The sequence below is a fragment of the Myodes glareolus genome, chromosome 21 (assembly GCF_982192425.1).
Source record: "Myodes glareolus chromosome 21, mMyoGla1.1, whole genome shotgun sequence".
Taxonomy (NCBI): domain Eukaryota; kingdom Metazoa; phylum Chordata; class Mammalia; order Rodentia; family Cricetidae; genus Myodes; species Myodes glareolus.
Genome location: NC_142046.1, coordinates 19,369,973 through 19,385,137, shown reverse-complemented (window position 1 = coordinate 19,385,137; position 15,165 = coordinate 19,369,973). Strand labels below are relative to the sequence as shown.

The window sequence follows — 15,165 nt, the reverse complement described above, 5'->3', positions numbered from 1 at the left end:
TAACACATCAACCTCTAAGACCTACCAGTCAAAGTAAGTAGACACCCCACCCAGCCCTTCCTTCCCTCCTGCCCACCTCCCAACACCCTGAGTTGACCCACCCCACCCTGCCAGGTGGATCGATGCCAACACCATGCACAAGTTTCTTAGACAAAGTCATTTTCTTCCAGCCCCCATGACAGACCTAGCAGTATGGCCTCTCAACACAGGTTCTAACACCTGAGATCTTCTGTGGCCACCAAGGAGGATCTGAACCCAGAGCTTTGGGGCCTACTGAGCATGAAGATTCTGTCCCAGTCCTCCAGAAAGCCTAGCTGGCCACAGAATGTGTAGGCAGCTGTCTGTTACCTCCAAGCTTGCCCAATGACTTTCAGGAAATGCACAAGCCAGAGTCTGCACGCAGACTCTTGAGGCTGGCTCTGCAAACTCGGAGCAGAAGGGAACTTCCCTTTTTCAGGGGGTAGGGTGGCCCCAGGGTTGCAAAGGGGGTGGGGTGGCCTGAGGTTACCTCCAGCAACTAAACCTATTCCAATTTCCTGAGCCCTTTCTCCCTTCCTCTCAACCGCCTGGTATGAGGAGGTCTCAAACCTTTGAGTTCTCATCCTTTGAGAGGTGGCAGAAAGGCCCCACCTCTGCAGCAACAGTAGGCCCAGAGGAAAGAACACTGCCGAGGAAGTAATGATCAATTCTCCACCCCTCAGGTCCTCAAGGCCCTACTAACCACCTTCCATCCCCTGAGACAGGGGAAACCCCAGGGACTGTCCATGACAGGTCGCTCCTCCGACAGACAGACTCACACGTAGATGCCAGGCAGCTCACGAGCTGGCTTTACAGGCAGGTTGGCCCCAGCCCTAAGAGGCTCAGGGTATAGGCAGGGTGTTTGGCAGCCAGGACCAGGGGAGTTCCAAGATGAAGGAAATACCGGCACCCTTAGCAGAAAGATGGCTTGGGGCTCACGCACCCAGCTGATGGATCTCAGCAGATGGCCCAGACGGAAATGGACCAATGAGGCCTGAAGTGTGTAGCGCCATTGAGAGTCACCTGGCTTCTGATACCTCTATCTTAACATGCTCTTACACCACACCTGAGGCTTCCTTCATGGGCACCCGCTCCTGAGAACCGTGCCCTGCTCGCCAGGCGCTCTGCTGCCGGCCTCCTCTAAACTTCCTCTACGTTCTCCCCACAAGGGGTATGATCCCTTTTCTGTACCCCTCTGGCTTGACGCATGGGTGTGGACATCCAGGCTAGAGGCCAGTATATTGAGATGGGACCTACCTGGCAGGCAGGCACACTCGTGGGTGGTGTCTCCCGTAGGGCGGCAGGTGCCCCCATTCTGGCAGGGTGAGGGGCTGCAGGGCACGTAGGGCAGTTCACAGTGGGGACCCGTATGGGTGGCACGGCAGGCACAGCGATAGGAGCCGAACTCGTTGTGGCAGGTGCCTCCGTGGCGACACAGCCCAGGGGTCTGGCTGCACTCGTTAACATCTTGCCTGCAGGTGGGGCCATGGAAGCCAGCGGGGCAGCCACAGATGTATGAAGACTCAAAGGGTAGGCACTGGCCACCATTGGCACAGGGGTTGGAGGCACACGGGTCGGCTTGCTGACATGATTTTCCTGGAGCGGGGAAGTAAGAGGGTTAGCTGTAGCCAGGGCCTCCCTTATGAGTCCATGGCAAATTTGGACATCGTGGAGGCACCAAGTAGGGGTGTTTCTTAGTAACTGATGCAAAATGTAGACATCTTTCTGCACACAGAGGCCTGGGGATTACAAGAGACCAGGTGACCACCCAAGGACAGAGACAGGAGTAGGAATGGGTAGCCTAAAATTTGTACTCGCTGTCTCCCGGACCCCACATATCTAAGCAATGGCAGCTGAAAGCATCCTGGCAGGGAGAGGGTGAATCCAGAGCTGCTGAGAACTCCCCCTTTGCTCACAGAAACAGTGAGGGTTTGAGGCTCTGACAGCTGAAAATCAGACAGTTCGGGGCTGGAAAGGGCCAGAGTTTCTAAAGAACCCCAAAGGTTTTCAGGATAGTAGATCCCTGCTTATCTTGGAGAAAGTTTGGCATACTAGAGTATCTCAAGTCAATATATATAGTAGGGTAGCCTGGGCTACTCTAAGGGTCCCAGCTATGAAGTTTACAGGCTTCTCACAGCCCTTACCTGACCATCCTGGGGGGCAGCGGCACTTGTATTCTGTGAGAGTGAGCAGGTCACAGGTGCCCCCATTACGGCAGGGGTTGGCTAGGCAGGCATTGTCCAGAGGTGTCAGGCAGAGGGGCCCAGAGAAACCCAGGGGGCAGCTGCAGGTGTAGTCCACAGTGCCACCATGGTCCACAACATGGCATGTCCCAGCATTCTTGCAGGGTGTGCTCAGGCACGGATTGGGGTCCTGGCATCGTTGGCCCACAAAGGCCCCGCTGCAGCTGTTGACAGACACACAGGGCAGTTAGCACCCCAGCCTTCTTTTCTGTTGGCCACAGCTCTTCCCACCCTGGGTAGCAGGTGCAACTGGAATCAGGCTCTAGAAGCGAGGAGCAGTGGCTGCTGGGTGGGCAGAGGTTTCCGAGGTGACGAAACTTCTGAAGCACGCACCAGTACCTCGGAGGCACTCACTTTAAAGTGGCTACTTTCACATAGTAAGTGAACTTCACCTCAATAAAAAGAAATAATAGCAAGCTGTTAATTGGGGCCAGGCTGGAGAGACAAGACCAGCTTGAATTTCAAACCGGGCAGATTTCAAACCCATGGGTCTATACTTGTGAGTGTAGAGTGAGCCATGGAGAAGGGGCCCCAGCAGGCCCAGCAGAACCCCCGGGGGTGGGGGGGGAACACTCCATGAAGCTCTCATTTGGGAGGCTGATCTGCTTTTTCTCTCCCAGCTTCTGTCATGAATATGCATCATCTGGGTAATAAAAGAGTTCACGGTTCCTTCGACTTTCAAACATCAATAGCGCAGTAAACGCGGGAAGCGGAGCAGACTGGAGAGTGTATGTGCTTTCTTCCTATTCAGTTCCTGCCCCATAGCCAGGGGGCTATGCCAGGATGCAGGCTGGTGCCCACTCTCTACAGCTCAGCTCCCAGACACCGGTTCCTCATAGCATACCCCTGGCAGCAATGACACTCCCTCAGGGGACAAATTAAATTTCCAGACACAAGTTCTCTGTGCCATGCATCTAGCAGCAGCAGCAGCAGCACCAGTCTTTGAGGACACGATGTAGTGAAGGATAGCTCTCCTCAGCTCTCTGTGGGCACTTTGGTGGGCTGAGAGCCTGCGCCATCTCTGTACAAGTGGGGGCTTCCTGTCTACATGCCTAGACTCACTGGTTCCCTGAAGGGACAAGCTCAAGGTCCACCACCGCCCCAGCCACAGGAGCCTCCTTAGCCACCTGCCTGCCTTGCTCCCAGAGCCTGGGCCATAAATTCCCCGACCCCACTCCTGCCCCGCCTTCAGGTCCCACACTCCCAGAGAAGGCTCTGGGAGCAGCCAGGCCAAGCTCTTCCCAGAGGTAAAGGCTGTGAGGCAGAACGTGCTGGCTGACAAAGCAGCCCCATGGCAGGGTCACAGCCAGGTTCTGGGTGGACACAGCCCCTGCCAACAGGCATCCTGCTTTCCAGAGGTTGCCCACCGGCATAGAGACTGTCCCTTGATCCCCAAACACCCAAAGCTGAGCCGTAACCTGCCCCAATCCCCACATCCAATGCCAGCCTGTTAGTCTCCACTTGCTTCTGAACGGCTATTTATAACCAAACCTCTGTGAGAGAGTTGGCCCCAGGAGAGACCTTCCCACTAAGAGCTGCAGGAGGCAGCTTGGGGCCTGGGGTCAGGTATCTCCGCAGAATACTGGGAGGCATCTGTCTGCTCTGAAGCCTTTCATCTGTGTCCATGGCTTGGGTATGGAGGACACAAAATGGTCACTCCGGCGACCATCTGTTGCCAGAAGCCAAAAGTCTCAAACCAACTGGCTTAAAGAAAACAAATCACCCTCCTCCCCCGGGGAGTTAACTCAAGCCTTTGCAAGAGTTCCCGCACAAATTGGGAAGTGTGTGTTTGGTGTAAGTGCTGGGGGGGCCATCTGGCTCCTCCTGCATGGGGTAGCCCTGGAGGGCACCTCCCATCAGTGTGATCAGCCACTGAAATCCACACCTGCTTCTCTGCGGCACCTAGTCTCTGGCAGAAGCACACTTGGGGAGGCAAGGAGGCAGGCATTGCCTTCGCTACTCATGGATCCAGTTACCAGTCAGCTGGAGAGGCTGCTGGGAGCCTGGGATCTGCAGGCTGAGGCTGGCCCCTAGAAGCAGCCCTCCTCTCTGGATCAATGCCCCTTTGTCGGGCAGAGTTGGCCTCAGCCCACTTGGAGAAAAGGTTTTTTTTTTTTTCTTTCCCAGCCACTGGTGAAGCTGCGGGGGAGGGGGTGTTGAGGGACAGAGGGAGCTTCATCTTCAAAGCCATGGAGCTGCCGTCCACCCATCCCTGCAGACTAGGGAAGTGGGGGGAGCTCTTGGCCAGTGAGACCAAGGCTTCAAGAGGCGGGAAGATTTCCCTGGATGAGAAAATGGGGTAAGCCCAATACCATTCTTGGTCTACAGCCTTTAAACAACCCCCGGTTAGGTTTCTTAAGGTAAAGACACTGAATGTAGCTAAAGGTTCCAGACCTGCTCATACCCCACTCCCCACCCCCCCCAGCCATGGGTTGTATTCCCTACAGCACCCTGAAAAAGAACCACAATGGTAGGACTAAGGGAAACCCGCCTAAACGGGATGTACACTTGTCAACACGACTCTGTTCTACTGGACCAGCAAGGGGGGAAAATATGGCCAATAAATCAGGCGCCGGCAGCATGGACAAAGGGCAGCAGGGAGCAGGTGCGTCTGTGGAGGGGACAGCTGCTCCTGCTGGGCGCGGCCAGATGCCAACCCCAGCGGGTGGGGCAGGAGCTGGGAAGTTGGTGGCCAGGGAAGCTCCTCCGTGGGGGAATGCAGTGGCTGAGAAGGCCCATTGTCCACCCGATAAGCCACCCTGGGCTTGGGGACACCATAGTGCAGGCATGTTGCCTGGCTGGGCCTACTAGGGTGAGGCCACCATCCACCACCAACGTACTACAGCTGGAAGACCAGCAAGTACCTGGATGGGACCATCCCTCAGATGCCTGGCACCAGATGGCAGGATCTAGCATAGGGTCAGCTGGGGAAGGGAGGGGGCAGGCCAAAGGCCCTTCTCCTCTGTTTGTGTCCTTCCTGTCTCACTCTCTACCACCTAGTCACATTCTCTCCTCACAGCATCCAGATGCCCCTAAGATGGTAAAAGGGGGCCTTGCAGCCACGGTCACAGTTGGGTTACAGCCATGCACAGCCCCCAGCATCGCTGGTTATTTGGTCCTCAGCACTGACAGGCGGATGTGAGCAAGAAGAGGCACCTAAGCCCTGCATGGGAGGCTGTACTCAACAGTGGCCTCACTCACTGGGGAGTCCCTGAGCACCAGACCTAAGTGATCCAGGATGTCCCCTCTGTTTCCCCTGTAGCAGAAGGACCCTCCCAGGACTGAAAGGTAGGACTTCCTCAGGGCAGGAGCCTGATCTGTCAGCAAGAGGAGAGCTGCCTGCGCTCTGCAATGCTCTGGCACGCCAGGCTTCCCGCAGCGGGAACCTGGCCATGGCAGGTGCGCCCTCTCCTTACTTCCTTCTTGAGGTCTCCTCAGGGCACCTACTTCTCCACCTTGCCTCTTCTCGGCAGCACACTCCAAGGCCTGAGGTGTGACCTGTGCCACTGCGGCTGGCTGCAGGTGAGTGGCAGGCGGGCTGGGGCCCTGGGCCCAGGAAGGGGGCGGGCTTCCGCACATGCAGAGGAGTACAAGTGGCCCCTGTGCCTGTCATCCCCCAACTGCTGCCTGCAGCTTTGTTGGCGGCTTCAGTATTTCCACTGCGCTGCCTCCCACCTCCCTGGCCGCGCTGCTCCATAGAAATGCGACTCCCCAAAGCATCCGGAGGCAGATGTTGCTGTGGCCTCTCACCCGGGACTAATTCTAAATTGTGCTGTTTTCCTTTCCAAACTACGCGGCCATCTGCCGCCCCCAGGGGACAGATGACGGCTCCTCCACCCCAAAACGAGGAGGGGGCAGAGGGACTGTGGTAGGAGTTTCTTAGCTCTTGCTCTTGATGGGTTTATGGTCAAGCAAGGCTAGGGAAAGGAGGAGAGGGTCTATTAGAGTTCAGATGGCTGAATGGGGGTCTCAATGCTGGGGAACCCTTCATTGGCTTCCAAGAACCTAGGGGCCAGAGAAACCTTTGGGTGAGAGAAAGCACTTCCAGTAGGGGGTGGGGCTTGTAGGACCCTCCCAGCTCTGCTTTAGCTGCTACACTCAAGTGTAGCCTCAGTTTCACAGAAGAGTTCTCTGTGTGTATGTGTGTGGGGTGTGTGTGTGTGTGTGCATGGGGCAGGGTGGTTGTTGAAGGTGGGGCCCTTGCAGCAGGCACCAGCAGACCCAAGATGCTGAGGGACTCTCACGCTGGTTTGATTCACAAAAGTACGATCCTGTCCCTTGGGGGACGCATTCACTGCCCAGGTAAGAATACCCATCTGAGGACTGGAAGGCACCATAGGTCCCTATCTGAGCACCAAGATCCTTGCTTACTCTTCTCTGGGACCAGGAGCCTGCAGGGAGACATCTGAAGCCCTGGGCCCAGAATGTACACCTCCCCACTCAGAGGCATCACTGCATACCTCAGTCCCTCACACCACTGAGAGTGTCTGGCACCGGGTGATGGTGGTGGAGGGAGCCACTGTCTTCTTTGCCTGTGTCTAGAGCTACCCAAATAGAGCCAAGATCCTTGTTCTGCAAGCTCTCACTCAACATGTGGTGGCCACACTCTTGTACCTCAGAGATGGTTCAATGTAGAAATGTAGATTCCCTCCCCGAGCCTGACTTTGGTCTCTTCAGCTGAAACACAGTGAGGCTGCCTGCCTGCCTGCCAACCTTCCCACAGTGGGTCCAAATCAGGAGCACCTCTCACTCAAACAGCCCACCCTGTAGGGTTTTCATAGGGCCAACCATCCCAGCCCCACGTTTGGCAAAGGCTTCTGGGAGTAGGAGAGAGGTTCTGGGACCTCAGCTCTTCCCTGAGCACAGGCCAATCCAAGTCCCCCCAAATCCCAGTGCCTTGCAGAAGGAAGGTACTCACAGAAGGCTGAGCAGTGGCTCAGTGGCCTGCTGACTCTCGGGTACTCTCCCTTGTCCAAAAGACAGGAGGCCTCTACAAACCACAGCACTATCCCTTCGCTTCCCCACAGCCCCCAGTGCAAAGAACACACAAGACTTCAGCTTCCTACCAAACCTGCCTGGATCCACTTATCTGAAGATCATTTACAACACGGGGAGGGGAACAACCCCCTTCATCCTCACGGTCTCTTGCCTTCATCCCCACAACCAAGTTTCGTTCCCCACCCTGACTGAGGTGTACAAGCATGTGGGCAACCACGTAGCCCAGGGCACCGATAGCCTTGCCCCTAATGGGAACAAGCAACACTGCTACTTATAGCCCGCATCTGTGGCTGCACCTATCCCGGCAGGGGTGGCAGGCAGGAATAACTAAACTGTGGTCTCCTCCCTGCCCCCGAGGCCCTGTCCCCCACTGTTGGCCACAGCAGCAGTAAGGGCTGTGGGTAGGTAGACTCCCCTGCCCCAAACATCAGCTGCTGCTGGAACTGCCTGGACAGAGGGGGAAAGTGGGTCAGGGCTGGGGCAGGTGTGGCATGTCTGCAGGTGGCTACAGGTGCCAGCCAGGACTGAAGCCAGGGCCCAGGCTTTCCAGCTCAGAGAGCCATTCCCAGCATGCTCAGCCCTTTTGTCTTCAAATCTTTCCCCCCAGTTGCATCCTTGGGTGGTTTAAAATATGCTGGAAAAGGAAGCTCAGGAAAAGCACCCGCTTCCTGGCCTGGCGCAGGGAAGCCCTTTGTGTGGGAGACAGTTGAGGTTGGAACCTGCCCTCCAGGGAAGCCACCTTTCCCACTACAGGGAAAACAATGCCCCTGGCTGCGGCCTGTGAAGGCCCCTTTGAGGGGACCAAAAGCCTCCTGGGGGAGGGGCAATCAAATAATTTCCTGGAGTTGATCTGTGGGAAGTGGAGACCCATGGGAGCAAGGGTGGGAGACTCCACCCAACCTGCCCCTTCTACCATTGGTGAAAGCATCACCCGGCAAACTGGGGTCACCAGGAAGCAGAGGTCACTGCTAGGGTGTGAAAAACACCTGCTTAAGCTCCTGCTTCTACTGAGGACAGTTTCCTGCTTGATCTTCCCAAAACACAGAGAGCCTCAAGTTTCAGGCAAAGGCCAGGAATTTGTCTTCCTTTGGCACGCCACAATGCCTGCCACCCATTCTGAGTGGTCCTGGGGACTCACAGGGACAAGCCTCTGTGTGTGCAGCAGTATCAGGAAAGGCCAGGGAGAGCGACAGGCAACAACTAAAGGCCTCGCTGGTCTGTACAGAATAGAGCTCAACCCTGTACCTGCTCAGGTGAAGCAAAGAGAGAAGAGCTTCGTCCAGAGTGAGGAGAAGCCAGACACCCCGCACTGAACTCTGTGCCAAAGCTAAAAGCAGTATGGCCCTTGCCCATCTCTGCTTCTCTAAGTAAAATAAAAACGGTGAGGGGGACTGCTCAGGGGCTACCCTGTTTTCCTCCCCAGGTCCAAAAGAGAGGACACACTCCCTCTTAGCTAAACTGGTCCTTGGAATGTAGAAGCTTCACCTCACTAGACCCTTACTCCAGTCCTAGAGGTAGTTAGGTCCATTTTATAGATGGGAAGACAAAGGCCTGGCAGGCTCTGCACACACATGCACAGTTCTATAGTACTTAATTCCTGTCACCCATGGCAGACCAGCCTTGGCTAAGAGAACAGTCACAGGCAGAGCAGAGTAGCAGAGGCTTCTTGGGAAAGAGGCAGAGGTGCCCCGGTGTCCCAAGCTGCCTCATCCCTCAGTCTAGATTGTGGCTTGATCACCTGATCTCCCAGAAAGAAAGGAGGAGGAGTCTGGCTGCAACAAAACCCCTAGGAAGGGGGCAGGGCTCTTAGGGAGACACCCAGGAACTGAGAGGTACTTGCCACTGCAAGGGAAACCTCAAAACTCCTAGCTTCCCCAAACCCCTCAAGACCTTCCCAGTAGAAGGGTCGTCTCATGCCACCCCTGTGGCCATCCTTCCCAACCGTGGGCACTGAAGACGTGGCAGTGAAACCCATGTCTAGCTACCCACTGGGGCAGAGCCACTGGCTGCTGGGCAGACAAAGAGAGACAGGCCTCGGCGGCATTCTTCCCGGAGCTCCCAGGAAACCTGCTTCAGTGAATCCTTCAGATGACTGGTTGAAGTGCAGACTGCAGCTTTGCTGGGGTCCCCAGAGGTCACCCCCACCCTTCAAAACTCAGCAGCTCCCACCCCAGCCAAATGTTTTCCAACAAGAAAGAGCTCCCCTGCCAGGGAGGTCCCCACACCCCAGGCTAGGCCTAATCCCAATCCTGATCACAAAGTCTCACAGTGTACCGGCCGTCCATGAGAAACTCTCATTCTGCCTCAGGACACAGTAAACTGTAGAAGACAGGGAGAGCCACTTGCATGTATTCTGCTCTAGAAGGAGTCCAGGGAAGAGTGGGAGGAATCTGTATGGGATCCAAGGTGACCCAGTTCAGTTGGGCTAGGACAAGCTTTGGGCTTGCAGGTTCTGGACCCTCAATTCCTGTGGACACTGATACCCCATGCCTGGCATTTTCTCTTATATTTTGGTTGTGAGCCTAACCTTTAATGGCTGAGCCATCACACCAGCCTGCCTGGCCTGTTCTCAAACATCAGTTCACTGACATCCTGTGAACTCTCAAAGCCTTAGCTGGGGTTGAACAAAACAAAAAGAACAGGCTCCATTAAGTCAGAGCAGTCCAAGGTCAACCTGGCACCCTCTGGAGCCTCATGATAACACACGAGGATCTCAAAGTGAGACCCCCAGAGACCCCAAAGACAACAACGTTCAATACACAGCAGTGAGGCCAGCCAGCACCTTTATCATCAGAAGCCCCATGGGATCCTCCACTCACCCCAGGGAGTTGGTCCTGTCTGATGAAAAGGAAGTGTGAGAATGTAGCTGCAGGCCCCACTGTGAAGGAAACATCCTCATTCTGAGCTTTGACCAGACACAGGATGCTAGAAGGGGACACGCTGGCTTAGAGGCCAAGTCCAGAGTATGTGGGCGGTGTGTGTGTGTGTATGTGTGTGTGTGTATCCAGCCTGCACGGTTTAGAGACTGTGGTTTCTAAAAACTGTGAACCAGGTCTTAGAAGCCTAGGGCTACCCACCAGGCCCAGGCCGGCTCCAGTCCATCTGATGAGACCTCCGAGCTTAACTCAGTTGCCAACACCACAGACTGGGCCAGACTCTGGGCCATGAAGACAGAATACAGTCACGGCCTGACCTGTCATATCATAGTCCCTGTGACACAGCCCCACCTGGTCTCGACTGTCAGGCTCTGAGACAGAGCTGAGGTCATCCTCGTCTGACCCTGAGAAGAGGAAGGAAGGGAGGAAAGCCCCACATCATGGGACCCCTAGAAGTCATGATCAGCCAGACCCAGACAAGAAGCAGAGGTCCATGGCACAGCAGCGGGTCAGGCACACAGGCAGCATCTGCCCCTACCCCAGCCACCTCAGGGCAAAGCACAAACCCTGGAAGCCCCGCTTTCACTCAAACCTCTCATTTCCAGTAACTGTGCTGTTTCCGCTCACTAAGAACCAAAACTGAGAGGAAATGGTAGGAGGCAGGTCCCCAAGCCTGCTGCTGTTCAGGCCGGGGTGATCTTTCCAGAGTCTACCACCCACATTTGTCCGTACGCAGAGTAACGGCTCTGGGAGCCCCGAGGGTGAACTGCTTCCCCTGGGGTCTCTCTGGGATCACGGTCTACAACAGGGGTCACTGCACACCAAGAGCTCCATCACAAGACACTGGGGCACTGGCTCTGTCAGGAAAGTGTTTGCTGAGCAAGCATGACAACTTAAGGTCAATTCTCAGCACCCATATCAGCCAAGAATGGTGGCGCACTGGGGAGGAGGAGGCAACGGGATCTTTGGGACTTGTTGGCTATTCAGTCTAGCTGAATCAGTGAGCTCTAGTACAAAAAATAAGACGGAGTGCACTACAGGACACACAGTGTTGACCTCTGACCTCCACACACATGCCAAACACACACACACACACACACACACACACACACACACACACACACACATATATGAACGCACACACAAACACACAAAACATCGAATCGGTAGGCAAAGCACCTGCTGTGCAAGCACAAAGACCTAAGTTCAAATCCCCAGAACCCAGGTAAAAATGTGGGTGTGATGGCATGTTCCTGTAGTGTAGCCCCAGCCTTCCAAGGAGGGGAGGTAGGAGAAGGACCCCTGAAGATCAGTGACCATCTGGCTGGCTGAATCGATGAGCTTCAGATTCAGTGAGAGACCCTCCACAAAAAATGGAGGTGGAGAACGGTGGAGCAAAGAAAGCCGCTATCAACTCTGTCTCCTCCCATCCCCACGTACCCTCACGCACATGAGCACACACATAAACAACTGCACCACACACCCACCCACCCCCCCACACACACACACACAGGGTCACACACGCGTGATTCTGGGCCGTGGGAAAACCTGCTCCAGGGAGCAGGCTGCCGCCCAGCTTTCTTCCTGAACCTGATTAAACACAGATGTTTCTCTAGGAAAGTCAGTGGCCTCCATGCTGCCTGCGGCTCCCTGGCCTCCCTGTGGCTGGGCTGTGATTCATACGGGGTGACCCACATGTGGTATTAAGGCAGGAGGCCCAGAGCCAAACTACGGCCTCAGTGCCTGGGTATCATCTTGGGAAGACAGTTCTTTGTCCCCCTGCTCAGGCCTAAGGACTCTTGGCGGTAGATGGAGCCACCTCTCAAGTCCTCAGCTAGTTGCACAGGGCAGAGCTGCTCGCACAAGATTGACAGCGCTTGCTGGGGGGGGGGGGGCGGCTCTGCCTCCTCAGGCCTGTGCTAGGGCTTGGGGACAGACTGGCCTCTGGCGTTACCTGTGGTAGAATTTGTTCAGCAAATTAGCAGTGTCAACAGATGACAAGGGGCTCATTTACTTAGCTCAGAAGGACAAGCACTTTAAGCACTCCAGTCGCACCAGGGACACCCAGCCAGGTGGTAGGATAAGCCAACACAAGTCCAATGACAACCCTTCTTATCTGCCTGTTAGGGCAAGGCTGGAACCAGCATTTGGCCTCGTTCCACAACTGGTGACAGTCATTCCCTACCTGTGCCTCAGGAGTGGATGAAACTCACCTGGTGGGTACCATACATAAAGAAACTGCTTGAAAAGCGGGGGACAGGAAGAAAAGAATTAGTCTAGCTAATTCACTCTAGAGTGTACATTACAGGAGCACAGGGGGAAGTTGGGAGGGCCACCTATCCAGAGCACTTCTGGCCCAGGAGCTGCTGGAAGGAAGAGATGTAACAGAAAGGCGCGGTCCAGATGTGAGGTCCTTGAGGAAGAATCCTATAGGTCTCAGGGACATGGAGGAAGCAGCCCTCAAATTCCAAGTTCATTCAACTACTTCTCTCCCCTGTACTGGCGACACTTGGAGGTCTGGATGGTCAAACTCCCACCAAGGCTTGCTAGGGAGACAGTCCTGCAGGAGATATTACACCTCTCTGAGCCCCAGGGGCAACTGAGCGGTAGTCTCTACGGCTAAGGTAAACACAGAGCTCTTTCCTCTTACAGAGCTTGGCTCTCCTCCTAGGGAACAGAAAGTGCCTCTCAAAGGTCCCAGTCCATGGAGGAGAAACCACAGCAGAAGCCAAAGGGAGGCAGGGTCAGAGCTTCCCTCCCTGCCACCCCAACACATTGCCCCACTGGCTGAGGCTCCCCTGCCTGCAGGTCCATCCAGGCTACCATAGATGCCACCCTGCGGTGGGTCTCACCCAAAGCTACGGAAGGCCTAGCACACTCAGACAAGGTATTCCCCATGCTTTACCCTTTGAAGATGAAGTTTGACCCCAGCAGCCCACTTTCCCTGGTTTCCCATCTCCTCACAGCTGGGTGCCTAAGTAGGCTGGCTGCCTTGCCTGTCCTAAATCCTAGGCATACTAAGGGCTCAGCAAAAATCCACCGCCTCCATTGTCCTGCACTGGGAACACTGACTTTACTAGGTCTCCCTTCAGGTTGTAAAAGGCCAAGGGGTTAACTGACCATTGGAAAGCAAGATGAGGATGGCTGAGAGTCTGCCACGCACACTGGGAAATGTGGGGCCTTGGGCACACTAGGCCGTTATCAGACTCACATGGGAGCATGCTGGGCCCCACTCCCCTACAGCCCCAGGTGGCAACACCGGCCCAGAGACATACATTCTGGTAGTCCCTTTAGGACTCGTCAGGAATCAGAACAGGGCTCATCCTGACGGTACCAGAAGCTGGAATCTACCCTAAGAGGAGGTCAGAGCTGGCACCCACGGTGGCTCGGAGAGACCCTAACATCTTCCATGTTCAGAAAGCAGCACTCGGTGGTCACAGACTGGGTAACTTCATTCACAGGAAATGGAACAGCAAAGGCTCAGGGTCAGAGGGCAGCTCGGTGGGTGCCAGGGAGGAGAGGGGGGCTGGCAAGCAGCTGCCTCTGGGTGATTACAAGCCTGGAACTGGATAGGTGTGCCGGTTGTGCAACCTACGCCTCTACTATGCATGCTGTTTTGTGTGTACTTTCCATGGCTCAAATGGCGCATTTTTACAAAGCGTGTAAATCCGCCACCCCAAAGCCCCATCTCCCAATTCAGTCCTCAGAACCCCGGGTTCTGGGTCAGCAAGAAAGGGTAGGGTGAGGCCACAAGAAAGACATCCCCTGCCCTCCCACCCTGACAATCACTCTCTTCACCGGTAGGGGTGTCCCCAGCCCGAGGCCAAAATATGCCCCAGCTTGCAGAACTGGCCCTGCCACACGGCTACTTTTCAGTCCTAGGTAATGCTACCTGCAACAGCCATTCTTACATTGTAGGTTATCCCTGAGCGCAGCCTAGAAACAGCAGAAAAGAGGTTATGGGGCCCTCCCATGCACAGGGGTAAACTGAGACCTGAGTACAGTTTACCACAACCAGCTGGTCTGTGTCTTCCAGTCGGCAGGTGCCAGGGTGTGCCCTGCCTGGGAAACAAGGGGGATCAGACACGTCCTGACGTAGTCACAATGATGCCCTGAAGCCAGCCGCTCGTTAAAGCTGGTGATGATTCCCCTTGGCCTCTGGGAAAGGCCTGGAAAGTTCTGGATACGCCTGCACATGAAGGTGAAAGCTGATGCAAGCTGGCCTTGGGTCCTCCACCCCCCAACCTCTTCACCCTTAGCTTCAGTTTTTCCCACCTATAAACTGGAGATGAAACACACGGGGTGGGCCAGGCCTGCAGGGAAAACCCGGCCCACTGCCACCAAGTTTCCGGGGCTGATCACGGCAGCCCCAGCTCTGCAAGGGCTGCTACCTTCACGTTTTTCAGGAAAGCAGCGTGGACTCCACTCGCCTGCAAAGCCACATCCTCTCACTATTTATAGCCGAGACACGAAGCATGTCCCTCCCCACACGATAGGGCCCAACCACTCAGCCCAGGCTGCCACTGCCATCTGGGCCTTCTGAACACCAGTGCCCTACCCCACCACAGGGGGCAGGGATGAGGACCAGAGCCATCTTCTTCCCTTGTGGAGTTTCCATCTTTGACACTGGCCATGAAACCGTGCGAAAACCCCTCTACCACCCAGTTTCTGGGGGCTGCAGCTGCCAGCCCTGCTTATCTACACCCTGCTCAGCTCCTTGAAAGAGGACTCTCCTGTCTGCCCTACCCCACCCTCTTCCTGCTGAGGTCACAGCTTGCTCTCTGTCTCTCTCCTTTTAGCGTTATTATTATTTCTTCAGTGGAAAAACTGCTGGCTGCTGGCCAGAGGCAGGGCTGCCCACAGAGACACTTTCCTTCACGGAACACCCCGCCTCTACTCAGGTGTCCCGGTACCTGGACGGCTCCCCACAGGTTCCATGACAAGTGAGGCTGGGAGGCTGTTTTTCACCTGTGCCAGACAAGGCACCGCACAGACAGGCAGGCCTGAGACAGCCTCAGCTCTCCTCCTGG

The 15,165-nt window shown here is 55.5% G+C and overlaps 1 protein-coding gene across 1 annotated transcript in view; it reads right to left on the bottom strand.

The window, feature by feature from the left end:
- The window catches only part of Notch1 (notch receptor 1), a 47,249-nt gene that overhangs the window by 26,427 nt on the left and 5,657 nt on the right, over positions 1-15,165 (bottom strand). Inside the window, exons 3-4 of the mRNA XM_048452747.3 lie at positions 2,163-2,425; positions 1,276-1,614 (exon numbers count right to left, since the gene is read on the bottom strand). Coding sequence (XP_048308704.1) covers positions 1,276-1,614; positions 2,163-2,425 — 602 coding nt within the window. The remainder of the gene's footprint in view (positions 1-1,275; positions 1,615-2,162; positions 2,426-15,165) is intronic.